General features: G+C 42.0%; 1 protein-coding gene across 4 annotated transcripts in view; it reads right to left on the reverse strand.

Moving 5' to 3' along the window:
- Nucleotides 1-721: 721 nt before the first annotated feature.
- The window catches only part of ARID2 (AT-rich interaction domain 2), a 132,506-nt gene continuing 113,096 nt past the window's right edge, over nt 722-20,131 (reverse strand). For all 4 annotated transcript variants that reach the window (XM_077265400.1, XM_077265398.1, XM_077265397.1 and 1 more), the window contains exons 16-21: nt 13,078-13,235; nt 12,676-12,814; nt 11,655-11,740; nt 8,374-8,491; nt 2,971-3,062; nt 722-2,331 (exon numbers count right to left, since the gene is read on the reverse strand). In XM_077265400.1, the coding sequence (XP_077121515.1) occupies nt 2,187-2,331; nt 2,971-3,062; nt 8,374-8,491; nt 11,655-11,740; nt 12,676-12,814; nt 13,078-13,235 (738 nt within the window). In that variant the 3' untranslated portion in view covers nt 722-2,186. The remainder of the gene's footprint in view (nt 2,332-2,970; nt 3,063-8,373; nt 8,492-11,654; nt 11,741-12,675; nt 12,815-13,077; nt 13,236-20,131) is intronic.

Genomic DNA, 20,131 nt, shown 5'->3' on the forward strand with positions numbered 1-20,131 from the left:
AAGAAGGGTGAATACTTTTGCAAGCCACTGTATGCTTTATTGCTACACAAGATATTTTTTCATGTTTAAACTATGAACGGATGAACAAATAAAACACAGTCAGAGCCTTTGGGCCACGTTCCTATGATGAGTATTTAGTGACTTTTTTCCACTGTATATTTTTGTATGCAAGAAACACAACGTATTACAATTCCAGCAGTGCATATGGGATTTATATAATATCTCATGACTACTGTGCTTTTTTTGATTTCACACTGCAAAAACTTACTTGCAGAGCGAATTAGAAATCCCCAACCTTTTATTTTCTCTTGCGGTAAATATACAAGTTATTTACAGATTTCCCCATAGATTTGAATGAGATAAGGAAACTCTGCAGATAAAAATAAGCATGTAAATCCGCACCCGACATCATCAACAAAGAGTTATGAAAATAGCAGGAAGGTCAAAACAAAGCAGTTTTATTTAAAACATGACATACCAAAAGGAGACAAAATGCAGCTGAAAAAAGACCAAGAAACATAAAAAAAAACAAAACACTCAAATGCAATGAGAAAATGCTAGTAAGCTAATTTGGCGAATTGGTTCAGAAATTCTGCAGCTTCAAAAACGCACCAAATACTCATCATGTAAACTTTGGTATAAAAGGTTCAATATACAACTGATCAGAGGTTTCTCTGGTTGCCACCAACATGATACATATCCTTAAAATAAGAGGCCAGGAAATGTTCAGTCTTTTATTTAAAAACTATAAACAGTCACCAAAGTAAATAAAGCCATTCTATAACATAAACTGTTAGGTCTATATCTTTACTGCACATCCTACGGACACAGCAGAAATGGTGGTTGGGAATTTTTCCACATTTTTGGATGCTAATACAACAGGCAATAGGCAGTTATAAATGGATACACTTCACGCCAATGTGAGAAGGTGGGAAAGGAAAGACAAATTTAAAGACGTGAGCAGGATCTGAGCAGGAATGTGGTACAGTATTAAGAATGGAAGAATAATACAATAAAATTCCACACTATATTAAGATAGAAAAAGTAGTGAAGAAAATATCATACCTGCACATAATGCAAATATAACACAGGAGAAAACCTGTATAAAAATCCATGTATTTAAACCAATTTACAAATACAAAAAATTCTGTACAAGCTCTGAGCCTGCACCATGACAAACGTTTACAGTGGATATATGTTAGAGGGGAAACCAAAATACCTTCAAATAGTTTTTCTTCTACAAAAATGACATGTGATATATTATTCCATACTCTTTCAGCCAGCAAATGAGTTCTACAAGGTGTATAATACAAATAATAAAATAAAAAAAAGTGTATGGGTGGGGGAGGAAGGAGGGATATCACAGTTCCACAAAACTGTTTTGACTTTACAGCATCAGTACCTTTTCTGAATTATTTACATAGATTTAATGAACATTCATCCACTGCGTAGAATATATCACAATTAGTTACAATTGACAGGAAAGTTTAGAAAACTTTAGAACCTAGTTATAATGCTTCTAGGACACCACAGAATGCGTCTCTTCCAGTGGCTGCAGTGGCATGGTGCTCTATTCACAAATATTTACAGGATCTATTCAGACTGGTAATTTTTCTTTTTATGATAATAAATACGTGAAAATATATTGGCTCAAGTAAGAAAACCAAGCTACTGATTTCTAAACAAAAACACACAATCCATAGCAAGAAATTGGTGGCACCCACCAACATCAAGGGGTTACGGGTGTGCTGACATTTTTTTTTAATTTTTTTTTATTCAAACCAGCTCAAACAGTTTTGTAAATATAAAAATGTGCTCCTTTTTGGATAAAGATAAAAATATTTAATGCTTCTATTTCATCTGCTCATGTAGGTTTTACAACGCTTCCAAGTATACTCCAATGTGGATGGTACTGACTTTTGAATGCACCAGTTTCCTTCAGGACTGATCAAGTGTGAAATACACCCCGCAGACCGCTGGTTGAAAATCCCAATGGCAGTTACTTTCCGTCTTCTTACACAGAACAAAGGGATTCCGCTAGTGATCCGAGTGTGATGCGTCCTCCCTGCGAACGTGGGAGGCGGAAACGCCATCTATGATCTCCATTAAGACTTAGTGCTTTCTTCAGTAACAGTACTTGAAATGTTCTGCGATTCCCAGTCCTAGCTGCACCTCAGGCTCCTCGCTCACTGTAGCATTTCACAGTCTGTTTCTTGTTCTGTACTATGAGCTGTATTATTGAGTTCATAAAGGCATTTGGCAAGTGTAGAGGAAGCTTCCATATTACTAAGGGCTAGAACCGATAAGTGATTTTCATGTCTCTTTAATGATCTATGCAGAAACAAAAAGCCAATGTATAGGTCATATAGTAATGCACAATCACCCAAGAGGAAAATTGCTACTGTACAATTAATACCAAACCACTGTAAGGCTATGTTCACAAATTGGGTTTTTTTAAGGCAAATTTTAAACTGTGTTTTACAGTAACAGCAAAAGCTATGGCATTTCAGAAATCTCATGTACACACATTGGGTTTTTTCCTGACTGACTTGGAAAACTACTGCCTTTTTGCAAACTGCAGAATGTCACTTTTTTTCCAGAATTTTTGCAGTTTTTTTTACCCGTTGATAGCAATGATTAAGTGCAAAAACACATATAACAATGCAGGTATCAGGTTATGATGCGTTTTTGGTGCAAAAACCTTAAAAGAAGTTACATCATGATTATTGGCCACTAAACTGTATCAGCATGCATAAGAGACAACACAGCAAAGCCTACTTTTCATAAGCAGCATTTTTATTGCCAAGAGAGCAGGTTTTGCCTTGAGAAAAAAAACGTAGCAAACACGCAACGAGTGAACTTAGCCTACGCAGACTACATATTGTGGTCACAGGATTACAAATCCTAAAACGTTTGGTATAGGAGGGCTCTGTGTACATTAGATTAACAAATCACTGGTTTTGCACTTACCTACGACCACATTCTGAGTGTTTTGCAACATTTTTTAATATTAAGGCAGCTGTTAAACGGATGTGTTTTGTGATTGGTCCCTCTTTTTCATCCTTTACAGAAGAAAAATAAAATACAAGAACATTTCACCACATGATTTACAATATACACCAGCATATTTAGCTAATTTACGATTACACTGGCCAACAAAAAATGTTCTTCAGCAATATTTTATGTGTTATGACTGCCAGCATAGCTCCCTGCACACAAAGCCAGATCTCCTGCCGAAAGTTAATGGTCACCAGGAGATTCTGTATCTGATACATAGGAACTTTGCCATGTAGCCGAGTGCTAAAACTTTAGGCTTTTTTTTATTATTAATCTCTTACCGCTGCAGCCAGTTTTTATTTCGTCACCCAGCATTTCAAGAGACATAACTTGTTTTTTTTCCCCATCGACATATGCCAGAGAGAGTAAGACTTTACTATGGCACCTTTTAACCCCTTCGTGACCCCAGCTTTTTTTCAGTTTTGCGCTTTCGTTTTTTGCTCCCCTCCTCAGAGCCATAACTTTTTTATTTTTCCGTCCATATGGCCATGTGAGGGCTTATTTTTTTTGTGGGACGAGTTGTACTTTTGAACGACACCATTGGTTTTACCATGTCTTTTACTAGAAAACGGGAAAAAAAATTAAGTGCGGTGAAATTGCAAAAAAAGTGCAATCCCACACTTGTTTTTTTGTTTGCCTTTTTTTTTGTTGCTAGGCTTACTAAATGCTAAAACTGACCTGCCATTATGATTCTCCATGTCATTACGAGTTCATAGACACTAAACATGTCTAGGTTTTTTTTTTTTTTTTAATCAAAGCGGTGGAAAAAAATTCCAAAGTTTGCTAAAAAAAATTGTGCCATTTTCTGATACCTGTAGCGTCTCCATTTCTCGTGATCTGGGGTCGGGTGAGGACTTTTTTTTTGCATGCCGAGCTGGCGTTTTTAATGATACCATTTTGGTGCAGATACCGTATTTTCCGGCGTATTAGACTACTTTTTAACCCCTAAAAATTGTCCCAAAAGTCGGGGGTCGTCTAATACGCCGGGTACGGGTGCACAGAGCGATCCTGGATGGTTCCCAGGGTCTGAAGGAGAGGAGACTCTCCTTCAGGTCCTGGGATCCATATTCATGTAAAAAATAAATAAAAATAAAAAATATGGATATACTCACCCCTCCGACGGACCCTGGCTCTCAGCGGTGCAAGCGTCTGCCTCCGTTCCGAAGAATGCAGTGAGTGAAGGACCTTCGATGACGTCGCGGTCACATGAGCGGTCACGTGACCGCCGACGTCATCGCAGGTCCTTCACTCACTGCAATCTTAGGAACGGAGGCAGACGCTTGCACCGCTGAGAGCCAGGGTCCGTCGGAGGGGTGAGTATATCCATATTTTTTATTTTTATTCTATATTTTTTACATGAATATGGATCCCAGGGCCTGAAGGAGAGTCTCCTCTCCTCCAGACCCTGGGAACCACACGCCGTATAAGATGACTGGGCGTATAAGATGACCCCCGTCTTATACGGCGGGTATATCCCAAATTCCATATTTTATATGGAAAAGTTGGGGGTCGTCTTATACGCCCATACACCAGAAAATACGGTACATTCTTTTGATCACCCGTTATTGCATTTTAATGCATCGTTGCGGCGATCAAAAAAACTTAATTCTTGCATTTTTATTTTTTTTTATCGCTACGCCGTTTAGCGATCAGGTTAATCCTTTTTTTTTTTTTAATTCATAGATCGGGCAATTCCGATACAAATACAAATATGTGTAGGTTTGATTTTTTTTTATTGTTTTATTTTGAATGGGGTGAAAGGGAGGTGATTTAAACTTTTATATTTTTTTCATATTTTTAAAAACTTTTTTTTTAAATTTGCCATGCTTCAATAGCCTCTCTATGGGAGACTAGAAGCTGTCACAACTCTATCGGCTCTGCTACATAGAGGCGATGCTCAGATCGCCCCTATGTAGTAGAATTACAGCATTGCTATGAGCGCCGACCACAGGGTGGCGCTCATAACAAGCCGGCGTCAACAACAAAGAGGTCTCAAGGAGACCTCTGGGTTGTTATGCCGACGCGCTGATCACCCCGATCACGTGACGGAGGTCACCGATGAGCGCATTTCCAGCCGGATGGACTTGTTAAATGCTGCTGTCAGAGTTTGACAGCGGCTTTTAACTAGTTATTATTATTATTATTATTATTATTATTATTATTTATTGTTATAGCGCCATTTATTCCATGGCGCTTTACAAGTGAGGAGGGGTATACATAATAAAAACAAGTACAATAATCTTGAACAATACAAGTCATAACTGGTACAGGAGGAGTGAGGACCCTGCCCGCGAGGGCTCACAATCTACAAGGGATGGGTGAGAATACAGTAGGTGAGGATAGAGCTGATCGTGCAGCGGTTGGTTGATCGGTGGTTACTGCAGGTTGTAGGCTTGTCGGAAGAGGTGGGTCTTCAGATTCTTTTTGAAGGTTTCGATGGTGGGCGAGAGTCTGATGTGTTGTGGTAGAGGGTTCCAGAGTAGGGGTGATACGCAATAGTTAATAGGTGCGGGTGGATCGCGATTCCACTCGCGCCTATTGCGGGCACATGTCAGATGTTCAAAACAGCTGACATGTCCCGGCTTTGATGCGGGCTCACTGCCGGAGCCCGCATCAAAGCAGAGGATCTGCCATCGGACGTACTATCCCGTCTGAGGGCAGAAAGGGGTTAATACAGCATATAACAAACTGAAAATCTAAATTTTTTTTTTAAGTTTATTTTTTTAATGGCACTAATGGTTTATCTGGATGTAATAGTTTTTGCCAATTGACTATATAAAAGTTTATTGGTGTAGGTTTATTTGCCCGTTTATAAGGGCCGACACATGAAGCCTTTTTACATCGGGCAATGTGCTGCTGACAACAATGATTTTCAAGCCTCCATAAAAGACCTGATACCTCAAGTATGAATGCATTGGCCAATTCAGAATAAACATTCTTATGATTATCAGGTCTTCTAAATGGACCATTGCTGTGTGGTAAAAATGAGGTTAACTATTGCGTCCATATGTAAGGTTACAAAGAAACCAAATGAATGCTTTTTTTTTTTTCTTTTATGTTTTCAAATAATAAATTGTTGCCATTTTGTGAAATGTTATTTTTCCATTGATGAAGTTGTGCGATTACCGTATTTTTCAGATTATAAGACGCACTTCTCCCTCCCAAATTTTTGGGGGAAATGGGGGTGCGTCTTATAATGCAGATATACCTTACTGTTACCGTTGCTGCAGGCCGCAGGCTGGGATGAAGGGGTGTCCGGTGGTGCTGCGGGGGCTCTGCCAACATCTTGTGAAAGGCCAGAGCCCCCGCAGTTCCATGGTTTCCAGGGTGGTGGACTCTGGGGAAAATGGCCCCGGGGGTTGGCGCATGCGCAGCTGGAGATCTCAGGAGATGAGATTTCAGCGCCGAGATCTCATCTCCCGAGATCTTGGTGCAGAGATCTTCATCTGCCCCCCAGCGGCCATTTTCCCCAGAGTCCACCACACAGGAAACCATGGAACTGCGGGGGGGGGGCTCTGGCCTTTCACAAAATGTAGGCATAGCCCCAGCAGCAGCACCAGACACCTGCAGCAGCGCGCCGCACATAGGAACACCCCCTCATCCCAACCTGTGGCTTCACCCCACTCCTGCCTCCTCCAGCAGCGACCCTGGGACCAAGCGTCACCGCTGCCACCAACCCCTGTAAGCAATAAGGCACATGGATTATAAGAAGCACCACCATTTTATTAAAAAATATTTTATTTCCCTATTTTTCTCAAAATTTGGGGAGCTTTTTATAATCCGGAGCGTCTTATAATCCGCAAAATACGGTACTTTGTTTTTTAGGTGATCTTCAATTGTCCTGAACTTGCAGGCTGAGGTCAGCTCTATAGCACAAATGCGCACCTCCATGAAAGGAAAGGACTCGGTAAAGGATTAAGGTTTTGGGCCTCAACAGTTTAAATGATTAAGTTATCCAATTACAATATTTTCAAGTCTGATATCCGGCACGTTCAATTTAATCGCAAAGATACGGATATCAGAACTGAAAACGCAGCATCTGAAATACTAGTATCTAAATGATACAGGAAAGATAAATATCTTGGTACCGTGTTAGCCAGTAGATAGAAAAATATTTAGAATTGAGAGTCCTCAGTGGTTGATACCTTTTAATGGCTAACTGAAAAGATGGTAACAAATTGCAAGCTTTCGAGACTACACAGGTCTCTTCATCAGGCAAAGACTAAAAGAAATTCTGAAGAATCACATATTTATGCACAACACAGCACAGCACCAGATCACAGCACCAGATCACAAGAGCCAAAAGAATATCAAGGAATCACCCGCTACATTACAAAGCTAAAGAAGAAAAGAACCGTGTGCCTCTAGTAGTTACCTACAATCCAAATCTGGAGGTGCTAAGGGGAGCTGCACGGAAATTACAACCTTTACTACAAAAAGATGCCCGCTCACAATCCATTTTTCCAGACCCCCCACTACTGTGTTTTAGGCAGCCCCCCAATCTAAGAAGCATCATTGTCAGAAGCTCTCTGTCCTCTCCAACAGCTGCCGGTACCTTTCCTTGCAACCAGAAAAAATGTAAAACCTGTCCATTTATAATGACCACGGACAAGATAATGATCCCCAGCTCACATCAGGACTACAAGATCCCAGGTACCTTCAGCTGCATCACATCTAATGTGGTGTACCTAATTATTTGTAGTAAATGTCCAACTGGGGGTCTGTATGTTGGGGAGACAGGGCAAAAAATGAGAACAAGGATAAATTCTCACAGCCATACAATAAAAGAAAAAAGAATGGATCTACCTGTGGCCAAACATTTTTGTATGCCTGATCACAGCATTATGGACATGAAATTACTTGTATTGAAAGGTAGCTTCAAATCTCAGAGAGACAGGAGAATCTGGGAGTATAAACTTATGATGACCTTTGACACACTCAGTGCAGGAATTAATGTGTCGCATGGATTTATGTCTTTTTACATCAATTAAGGAGTTTGCACTTCAGACAGAACCAGACCCCAGAGGACAACAAAACATTCACTCCTAATGTAGGAACTTTCCAATATTGACAGTTCTGTGCTATGTTGTGTGTAAATATGTGATTCTTCAGAATTTGTATTAGTCTATGCCTGATGAAGAGACCTGTGTAGTCTCGAAAGCTTGCAATTTGTTACCATCTTTTCAGTTAGCCATTAAAAGGTATCAACCACTGAGGACTCTCAATTCTAAATATTTTAGTATCTAAATGTACATTTAGCAAGTATACGAATGAACCCATCTGGCAAACATCCTTTAAGGTTACAATTAAACATACTGTAAAGTCTCTAAAAACCAGGTTCCTTGATCCCCGCCTCAGTGCCATGAGGGCAGCACTTGGATGGTTCACAATCGCTTTTTGAGTTCGAGGGTTGGATGTCCCTGATGGGGTTTGTCTAGAGGGGAGAAAATGAATACTAGTTAAAATGTCAGCTCCTTATCTAAGACATTAAACATCTACATGTAGCTACACAATTCATCCTACACCAAGATTGTGTGCCATAGACCATCTACTAGAAAACAAAACAGCAGTATTGGCGAGTCTTAATGTAGCTTGTATGAAGGCATGAGAATATCTAACTTATTTACTATTACAAGGATCATCAGGAAATCACATTTTTGGTCCATAGGGTTGGAGCTATATAAAATAAACACCTCAATACTGGCTGCTATATCATTACTGAACAGGCATGAATGGACATTAAAGGGGTTGCTCATTACCATACAACACCTGCGTGAACAAATCAGGGCCCCAGAGAAAATAAAAACAACATAGTAACCAGCCACAACAGTGTTGTTCAGTGATTCTGAAATGGCTATTCCTGGGGAGTCACATGACTGCTAAAGAAAATCAGCAGCTACTGATCAGCTGCAGCTCATTCATTATTCTCAGAGCTAATGACAAAACAGTAAAGGCTGCAACTGATCAGCAGTAGCCGAATGGCTGCTGCATCCACTTGACACAACAATATTACACAATTACCCAGAAATAGCAGCTCCATCATCACTGGAATAGCACGTCACGCCAGTCCTGGGAGGGCCAGGGCTGACACCACTGGAACGTCACCGGGACCTAAGGTGCGTATAGGCGTTGTAATTTTACTAGGGGAAAACATCGAGATTCAGGAGAAATTGTACGAGTACTGGACAACCCCTTTAAGCAGGGTTTGTCCAGTGGTCATCCTTTTCCTGGAGAACTCCTGAAAGGCTTGTCTAAACAAGCATCTAGTAGTGTGAACAGTCAAAAAATGAACTTACCTGATTAATGCGTTCATGCACTCTTAATGGTATATAATTTGCTGCCAAGTACAGTACATATCAAATAAGAGATCTTGAAATAATAATAAGTTCAACAAAAGATGTGTCAAAAAATGTTCATGTGCCGAGATAAACTTATAAATGTGTTTCTGCTAAGTACTGTTATTTGCTGTGTCCAACCATACCGAGCTCCTCCAGTTCATAGTCCAAACAATCCACAGCTAATGGCCAGGGAAAGTAGCAAAAGTCTGCCTCTTATCACAGGAGTGAGGGTTTCTGCTGCTTCTTCAGTCATGTAAACTCATCATAAATCAAGTCAGTGACATATAAGTTTCGCACCTCATAGAGCTCTTATGTCACTGACTTGGTTTCCGATGAGCTCAGAGTGCTGGAGACATGGCAGAAACAGGTAATAAAGGAAGGTAGGGAAATGTGTTTTTTTACGTGAGAAAGTAGCAGAAACTTATGCTTCCTCCTCTTACCAGGAGCTGTCGTATGTGACGAACATGACACATACATACATATTACACCGCTCAAAAAAAGGGAACACTTAAACAACAGAATATAACTCCAAGTAAATCAAACTTCTGTGAAATCAAACTGTCCACTTAGGAAGCAACACTGTTTGACAATCAATTTCATATGTCACATGCTGTTGTGCAAATGGAATAGACAACAGATGGAAATTATTGGCAATTATCAAGACACACTCAATAAAGGAGTGGTTCTGGAGGTGGGGACCACAGATCACATCTCAGTACCAATGCTTTCTGGCTGATGTTTTGGTCACTTTTCAATGTTGGTTGTGTTTTCACACTCATGGTAGCATAAGACGGACTCTACAACCCACACAAGTGGCTCAGGTAGTGCAGCTCATCCAGGATGGCACATCAATGCGAGCTGTGGCAAGAAGGTTTGCCGTGTCTGTCAGCGTAGTGTCCAGAGGCTGGAGGCGCTACCAGCAGACAGGCCAGTACACCAAGAGACGTGGAGGGGGCCGTAGGAGGGCAACAACCCAGCAGCAGGACCGCTACCTCAGCCTTTGTGCAAGGAGGAACAGGAGGAGCACTGCCAGAGCCCTGCAAAATGACCTCCAGCAGGCCACAAATGTGCATGTGTCTGCACAAAAGGTTAGAAACTGGCTCCATGAGGATGGTCTGAGTGCCTGACATCCACAGATGGGGGTTGTGCTCACAGCCCAACACCGTGCAGGACGCTTGGCATTTGCCACAGAACACCAGGATTGGCAAATTCACCACTGGCGCCCTGTGCTCTTCAGATGAAAGCATGTTCACACTGAGCACGTGACAGACGTGACAGTCTGGAGACGCCGTGGAGAGCGATCTGCTGCCTGCAACATCCTTCAGCATGACCGGTTTGGCAGTGGGTCAGTAATGGTGTGGGGTGGCAATTCTTTGGAGGGCCGCACAGCCCTCCATGTGCTCGCCAGAGGTAGCCTGACAGCCATTAGGTACCGAGATGAGATCCTCAGACCCCTTGTGAGACCATATGCTGGTGCGGTTGGCCCTGGGTTCCTCCTAATTCAGGACAATGCCAGACCTCATGTGGCTGGAGTCTGTCAGCAGTTCCTGCAAGATGAAGGCATTGAAGCTATGGACCATTTCTCAAACCTGAATCCGATTGAACACATCAGGGACATCATGTCTCACACCATCCACCAATGTCACGTTGCACCACAACCGCCTCATCAGGAACATGCCCATTAATTGTAGGGAGGTCGCACAGGCCCGTGGAGGCCACACACACTACTGAGCATCATTCCCTTGTCTTGAGGCAATTCCACTGAAGTTGGATCAGCCTGTAACTTCATTTTCCGCTTTGATTTTGAGCATCATTCCAACTCCAGACCTCGATGGGATGTAGTTGTGATTAACGTTGAAAATTTTTAGGATTTATTGTTCTCAACACATTCCACTATGTAATGAATAAAGATTTACAACTGGAATATTTCATTCAGTGATATCTAGGATGTGGGGCCTTAGTGTTCCCTTTATTTTCTTGAGGTGTGTGTGTGCATATATTCTTTATTTTTATATAGCTCTAACATATTCCACGGTGCTTTACACACACAGACAACACACAATTGCAAAACGTTTTATTATTGTAGAAATTGTTATTAGTCCAAGATCTATTGTTTAAAACATTACTTTGTGGGAAAAACCCCTTTAAGCAATAAAACAGAGGTTCAGAACATAGGAGACCTATAAAGTGTGCTTTGGAATTGTATGGCCAATTTACAAAATTTGTGCTTTGGGCATGCAAGACATTTATTGTTCTTACTTAGTGGAAGTTTTTTGATTTCCAGCATGGGTCTGCTCTTCTTGTTTCAATCCAGCAAGGAGAGCTTCTCTTGAGCAATGTTTGTCCTGTAAGCACACCAGAATTATACAACTAATTCAAACACATAAAACAAAGCATTCTGTGCATAAATCATCATTTTATGTTAAAAACCCAGCTCTTTGCCCGCAACCCTAACAAATAAATTAAAAAACTACTTAAACAGGGTAAAAACAGACAATTTAGTGTTTCATTATGCAGATTATCAGCATGTATGGAAGTGACTTAAAGTGATCAAGCTGCCAAGTCTAATGAAATGCAGTAAAGCTCATTGCTTGATTCTTTAAAGGCTACCCGTCACAAGGTGAGACCAATATGAGATACGGCTACCACCTTTCAGGCCTGATATACAGCATTATTTTTATAATGCTATAATCTGTAAGAGAAGAAAAAACTTATTACACTCACCTGCAGGACAGTCAGGTCAGATGGATGTTGCTGGCCTTGGTCCGATGCCTCCCTTCTTAGGATCACCGCCCTCTTTCTTGCTTCGTGTGGATGACACGTCCCTATGTCATCCATAGTCTCCCCCGGCCTCGTGCTCCTGCACAGGTGTACTTTTCTGGCCTGTTGAGGGCAGAGTAAAGTACTGCAGTGCGCAAGTGCCGGAAAAGGTCAAAGAGCTCCGGCGCTTGTGCACTGAAGTACTTTACTCTGCCCTAGGGACGCGTCATCCACATGAAGCAATGATGGTGGCGATCGTAATGAGATGGGACGCGCCAGACCAACAAGAGCGACACACCTCCGACCAGACCGCTCCTCAGATGAGTATAATAACATTTTTCTTCACTTGCAGCTCAGGTTGGGGGCAGATATACAGCATTATAGAATGCTGTATATCAGGCATGAAAGGTGGTGACTTACCTTATGGTAAGTAACCTGGTGACAGGTTCACTTTAAGCCAGGTGAGCTCAGGTGACAGCTGTATATGGCGTATGGCCACTTTAGCCATACAGTAACTTACCTGTAAGTGAGTAATAAAAGAAAACCTCTGTCTCTGAAAGGGTTCACAACCTTCCCATAGGCACTGCCCAGGATATGCATCTTTACTACCATGCTCTGTTGCAGCATGGTAGAACACTTGGGACGGAGTTTCAAACCACCTTATAAAAAGCAGGGGGGAAAGATTACTCAAAAATTACAAAAATGTTCAAAATATATTTGTAATCTGCTAGCTGTAAACGGTTGTTACAAGACAGGCTGACTGAAGACTCTTCCCCAATATCTGACTTCTGGAAACCCCCGTATAAAATTACAATGTCCATAAGATGTGGAAGCATTTAATAGGTATATAAGTGCTTAATAAATAAAAAAAAGATTAAGAAGCACATTGCTGAATGTGAACCTCATTTCATAACCCTCATACCTTTTGCACGATTGCCACAGGCACATGAAGTTTTGTCCTGGTTTTTTCGTTTGTTCTGCAGGGTGACTTAATGTTGTGGTAGGAGGGTAAGGTGAGGGCTGAGAACCAACTATATGGCCGTGAACTTGTAATGCTGGTAGTGCCGTTACTGGAGTCGTCTGAAGATTTGAAAAATATTTATTGTTATGTATAATCATCAAATCCTTGCATGGCACAAAACATATCCAATTTATTCTACAAGCAAACCTAGTCAAACGCAATCCATTTTATTACACATGCGTAGAGTTAGGAATACATTTCTACAGTTCAAAGAAGACAATCCATAATGTACAGTACATTATCAATTAAACGGCAATCCTACAATTCAAAGTTAGCCCTTATCCACAGATCGAGAATAATTCTATGATCGCTGGGGTCTGACTGCATGGACACCCACCAACAAATCCCAAGATCACAGCACTATCTGCAATTTTCTTCTACATATTTATCAAATTTCTATCTTTAAACTATGGACTGGTATACCCTTACAGACAGACATATTAGACTAACGTTATTATACGTTTCCCACATGTGTACTTTATGTCAGCATCATTTTTCAAATCTTATTTTATTTTGTAGGATGTTAGAAGAATTAACACTTTAGCAGCAATTTATATTCTCAAGGAAATTGACAAAAAACAGACCTATTCAGTTTAAAAAGAACTTTGAGGGACCTATATATTGGAAAATCCTCCAAAGTGATAGCATTTTAAAAATTGAACCACTCAAGTCATTCAAAACTTCTGTCAGGAAGATTATTAGCCCTTCAAATATTTCACAAGAATTTAACAAAAAAAAAAAAATTTTGGGAACTAAAATATTTACTTAGCCTTGGGTTGACATAGGATCCATAGGCATCCCATTGACAATCACAGGGTGTGGCAAGGAGGTTGAAGAGAGTGCCCGTTCGCTCTGTTAACCACTTAGATGACGCTATTGACAGAGGCATACAATGATTTAAATGGCCACGATCCAAGCTAATACAGATCGCAGCCAATGCAGCCGTGTGTCAGCTATAATACAAAGTTGTTATCCGCTGTATTTTCACCTGTCAAGGGGTATGCTGTATACTTATTTCTAACAGTGTTTTTGGTTACCATACAGGAAAGAAATATATCTTGGTACCGTGTTAGCCAGTAGATAGAAAAATATTTAGAATTGAGAGTCCTCAGTGGTTGATACCTTTTAATGGCTAACTGAAAAGATGGTAACAAATTGCAAGCTTTCCCCTGGTAAAGGATACACCCAGCTTCATTCAGGACACAACTGACCTATTGAATAAACTATCAGCAATAGGTCCTCTACCAGAAGGAACCATCCTGGCCACCATGGATGTGGAATCTTTGTACTCCAATATCCCACACCAGGATGGATTAATGCCTGCAAATTCTTCCTGGAAAACACAGGGACTGATGCAAATTCTGTGGTGAAACTTATAAAATTCATCCTCACCCACAATTACTTTGAGTTTGACAAGAAGATCTATCTACAGGAGACTGGCACAGCAATGGGAAGTAAAATGGCCCCACAGTATGCAAATCTTTTCATGGCCAAGCTTGAAAGCGACTTTTTGTCCTCATGTCCCATCAGGCCTCTGGCATACTACCGCTACATTGATGACATTTTAATCATCTGGACGGAGTCTGAACCACAGCTAAAGACGTTCCATGAACAGTTTAATCAATTTCATCCCACCATCAACTTGACACTCAACTACTCCTGCACTGAAATTAACTTTTTGGACACCATCATTAAGCTGCAGAACAATAAAATAGAGACATCCCTGTATCAGAAGCCAATCGACCGTCCAACATACCTTAAATGGGACAGTTTCCATCCAAAACACAAACTCCATTGTCTACAGCCAAGTCATCAGATACAATCGTATATGTTCCAACCCAATGGATAGAGATGAACACCTTGGTCGCCTCAGAAAGACCTTTTTGAATCAGGGCTACCATCCAAGAACAATTGAAAATCAGATCACAAGAGCCACCAGAATATCAAGGAATCACCTGCTACATTACAAAACTAAAGAAGAAAATAACCGGGTACCTCTAGTAGTTACCTACAATCCAAATCTGGAGGTGCTAAGGGGAGCTGCACGGAAATTACAACCTTTACTGCAAAAAGATGCCCGACTACAAGCAATTTTTCCAGACCCCCCACTACTGTGTTTTAGGCAGCCCCCAAATCTAAGAAGCATCATTGTCAAGAGCTCCCTGTCCTCTCCAACAGCTGCAGGTACCTTTCCTTGCAATCAGAAAAAATTTAAAACCTGTCCATTTATAATGACCACGGACAAGATAAAGATCCCCAACTCACATCAGGACTACAAGATCCCAGGTACATTCAGCTGTGTCACTTCTAATGTGGTGTACTTAATAATATCTACTAAATGTCCAACTGGGGGTCTGTATGTGGGGGAGACAGGGCAGAAACTGAGAACAAGGATGAACTCTCATCGCCATACAATAAGAGAAAAAAGAATGGATATACCTGTGGCAATACATTTCTGTCTCCCAAATCATAACATTATGGACATGAAATTACTTGTATTAAAGGGTAACTTCAAATCGCAGAAAGACAGGAGAGTCTGGGAATATAAACTGATGACGACCTTTGACACTCTAAATGCAGGAATGAATGTGTCACACGGATTTATGTCTTTTTACATCAACTAATGAACTTGCCCATCAGACCATGTGGGGTCATCACAACAGAACCAGACCCTAATCACAGATTAGAACCAGACCCTAAGGACAATAAAACAATCCTTATCTAAGAATTGGCCCAATATTTATGGACGTAACTGTTTATCACCCATGGTAATTCTGCTTCATGTCACCTGGCTTATCCATGTTTTTTTTCCCCTCTCCCCTTTTTTTTTTTTTTTTCCTATACTATGTTGTGCATAAATATGTGATTCTTCAGAATTTGTTTGTCTTTGCCTGATGAAGAGACGTATGTAGTCTCGAAAGCTTGCAATTTGTTACCATCTTTTCAGTTAGCCATTAAAAGGTATCAACCACTGAGGACTCTCAATTCTAAATATTTGGTTACCATAAAATCTGTTTCTCTGAGCCTTCACTGGGGGACACAGGAAACCATGGATGTGTGCTGCTGCCACTAGGAGGCTGACACTATACACAAAAAAGTTGGCTGCTCCTCAGCAGTGTACACTCCACTAGGTTAATCACATAGTGAGAAAGCAGTAGGAGAAGCAACATGTAAAAGAGAACGAAAACACACAAACTGTAACAATATAATACAGTAAGGCTACTTTCACACATCAGTTTTTTGCCATCAGGCACAATCCAGCGAATTTTGGAAAAACGGATCTGGAGCAAACTGTGATAAACTGATGCAACAGATACCTTTATTTTTTTCCACCCCGGGATAGAGTTTGGACTTCCTGTTCCAGGGAGAGGGAGAGAACCAGAATGGAAAATTCAGGATTTCTGTAAATAAAAAAAATGGATTCGGTCGCCGGATGCGATTATTTCACCTCATGTTTCGTATGTTTTTAGCTGGATCCATCGCTGGCCGTTTTTTTGCTGGACAGAAAAAACGTTCCTATGTACGTTTTCTCTGGCCGCCGGAAAACGAATTTTAGACGGATCCGGCAAAAAACAGATGAAACGTGAGGCCATCCATAGCAATTCGATGCTAATACAAGTCTATGAGAAAAAAATGGATCCGGCGGCAACTTTTGCCGGATCCGTTTTTTTTTTTTTTCAAAATTCGCCGGATTGTGCCTGACGGCAAAAAACTGATGTGTGAAAGCAGCCTAATGGTGTTGTTTCCCCCAATGAAGGCTCCGAGAAACAGATTTTTACGGTGAGTAACCAAAAATTCTGTTTTCCCTATCGCTTCATTGGGGGACACGGGAAACCATGTGACGTACTAAAGCAGTCTAAGGCGAGGGAACAGCAGAAAACTCCATTCAAGCTGGAGAACGCACCACTGCCACCTGCAAAATCCTTCTACCTCGTTGGCGTCCACCAAAGCGTAGGTATGGACCCTGAAAAATTTGTTGAACACGTGGATGGAGGACCGGTTGTTGCTCTGCAGAGATGCAGGGCGGAGGTCCTATGTGTACTGCCAGTAGGTGCCCACTGCCCGGGTAGAGTGTGCCTTAAACCCAGGAGAAGGCGCTCTGCTCTGATCTGACATGCCTCCAAATTGCCGTCTGGATCCAGTGAGCAATCGTTGACATGGAGGTTGGAAGGCCTCTATGCGCACCCTCAGGAAAGACAAAGAAAGAGTCCGTCTTCCAAAAGGGGGCGACCTGAGCCAGGTAGACGCGCTTCACCCTGATCATGTCTATCCTGATGAGAGAATGCTACGGAGGACGAGTCAGAGCCAAACGAAAGGGAAGGGAGGATAATATCCTCATTTAGTTGAAAGTGGAACACCAGTGGATAAGGAAAGAAGGCATTAGATTGCAAGCCACCTTACCCTGGTAAAAAAAGCTACCAAAAAGGGAGGAGACAGAAAAGAGCCACCATCTCCGAGACACCTAATGGAGGTGATGGCCACAAGAAACACTACCGTCCAAGACAGAGACTTCTCGAAGTAGCTCAAAATGCGAACTCCTAAGGGCCTCCAGGACTAGATGAGGTCAAGGGAGTCCAGAGGAGTCTGATACAGGGGCATGGCATGCGTCACCAACATTTCTGGTGACAGATCGGCACTTGGGAAAAAAAGATTCAGTCTGACTGGGAGCCTACAGGGGGCGTCCGCGAAAAGAATGACGACTTTTGTGAAACAAGACCTCCTGGGCCAATTTGATGCTAAATGAGAAACCGGCACTCCTTGAAAAACGAAATTCGAGAATGAAGGACGGATCCATGATGAGAATGTCAGCGAGGTAAAGGAAAGGTAACAAACTGAAAATGGTCCTGCCCACCGCAAAACGCAGGAGTCTCTGATGCCCTGAAGAAATAAGGACATGGACAAAAGCTTCCATGGAGAACAATAACTCCTGCGCTTCCAAGGAAGCAATTACTTAACGAAGAAACTTCATCCTGAAATGATAAAGACTACTTTGTTCAGTAATCTAAGATCCAGGATGAGTCATGCAGAGGAAAATCTAACAGGACTGGTCCAGGGGGGGTCTACCCTGCGTGTTACGGAATCGCCCGGAGGAGGGGAAACGCCCTGAGGATTTAAAGTAAATCTTTTCCCTAACCTGGAAAGCATGTGGCATGTACCTAAACTCGTGCATCAAAAGGAGAACGGCATGGTTTAGCCTGAGAAAGGAGAGAGCTCGCCCCTCCGATGGCCTCCTTAATAATTTGGTCCAACTTGGAGCCAAACAGATGGGAACCCTGGAAAGGCGAGCTGGTCAGAGACTTCTTTGAAAATAAATCCGCCTGCCACTCATTAAGCCAAATGGTCCTTCGGATGGCCACTATATTGCTGTACGCCCGAGCAGCACATGAAGCAGCGTCCAGGGAGGTGGATACCATGTACTTCCCTGCATGAGTACTTTGGTCTGAGAGGTTGGCCAATTCCTCTGGTTAGGCTCCAGAAAGAATGCCCTGACCGAGCTGCTTAACCCATGCCGGTATAGACTTTGCCACCCAGGTGGAGGCAAAGGCAGAACACGATGTAGAGGTGGCCGTTTCAAAGGCTGACCTGGAAAAGGACTCTATGAGCCCATCATTGGAGTCCTTGAGAGATGCTGCATCCTGAAAATGAAGGACCATATTGGTGGACAATCTATAAACCGGAAGGTCCACATTTGGTGAAGTGGTCCAGTTTGCAGTGAGCTCAGGGGAGAAGGGATATAGGATGCAGAGGCGCTTCCCTCTTTAGCGCCCTGTTCCTTGGAAAGTACCTTCTCAAATTCTCTATGAGGGGCAAAGACCTTAGGAGCTGGTCTCAACCGTCTAAACAAAACCAAATGTTCTGCAGGTTCTGTATCAGTATCCTTAAAGGGTACCTGTCACCAGGTATGGCTGATACGAGTTACGGCCACCCCCTTTCAGGGATTATATACAGATTTCTATAATGCTGTATGTAAGCCCCCGATCCGACTTGTAAGAGAAGAAAAATAGGCTCCCTGGAATCACGCTCCTGCGCAGGCGTACTTATCTGCCCTGTTGAGGGCAGATAAGTATGCCTGAGCAGGAGCGCAATTCTGGGGAGCCTGTGTGTAAGACGCGGGGAGGCGTCATCCACATGAAGCAAGCAGGAGGACGGCATCACAAGAAGATGAGATGCACCGGACCAAGACCAGCGACACCCATCGGACCAGACCACCCCCAGGTGAGTATAATAAAAGCTATTTTTCTTCACTTACAGGTCGGATCGGGGGCTTATATACTGTTGCATCAGTATTTCCACATAATCTTCTTTTCTCATGAAGCCATGTATTTTATGAAGTGCACCACTCTCTCCTGCAGCAAAACAACCCCACAACATGATGCTGCCATCATGTTTCACAGTTGGGATGGTGGTCTAAGGGTATGTTCCCGCAGTCAGTAAACGCAGCGAGTTGGACGCTGGGTACATCCACAGCGGCCAGATGTTCCAGTATTGTGGCTGGGATTTCAAGAAATTCCATGCCCACTATGCGTGCACTGGCAACAGATGCTTCACTGCGGAGACGGACATGCTGCGCATCTTTCCAGACCACAGCATGTCTATTTATCATGCGAAGACGCTCAAGTCTCAGATGTTGCAAAAAGCTTCCAAACACATGACATCATCATATGGGGGGCCAGAAATGTTTTTAAAGCATAGTAATCTTAGTGTATGTAAACTTTTGACTTTGCAGTAAGTAATAAAAATCTTTAAAACATATTCTCTCTCACATTATTCTGGCATTTGTCAAATAATAATTATGGTAATCCTAATTGACCTAAAACGGGAAAGGTTTATTCTGATTTCATTTCAGATATTGAGAAAAACATACATATGTGTCTTTTTATATAATGTATGTAAACTTCTGGTTTCAACAGTACATGGAAGGCAATCATGTGACCCTTAGTTAAACTGTAACAAG

Source organism: Ranitomeya variabilis, chromosome 5 (assembly GCF_051348905.1).
Source record: "Ranitomeya variabilis isolate aRanVar5 chromosome 5, aRanVar5.hap1, whole genome shotgun sequence".
Classification (NCBI taxonomy): Eukaryota; Metazoa; Chordata; class Amphibia; order Anura; family Dendrobatidae; genus Ranitomeya; species Ranitomeya variabilis.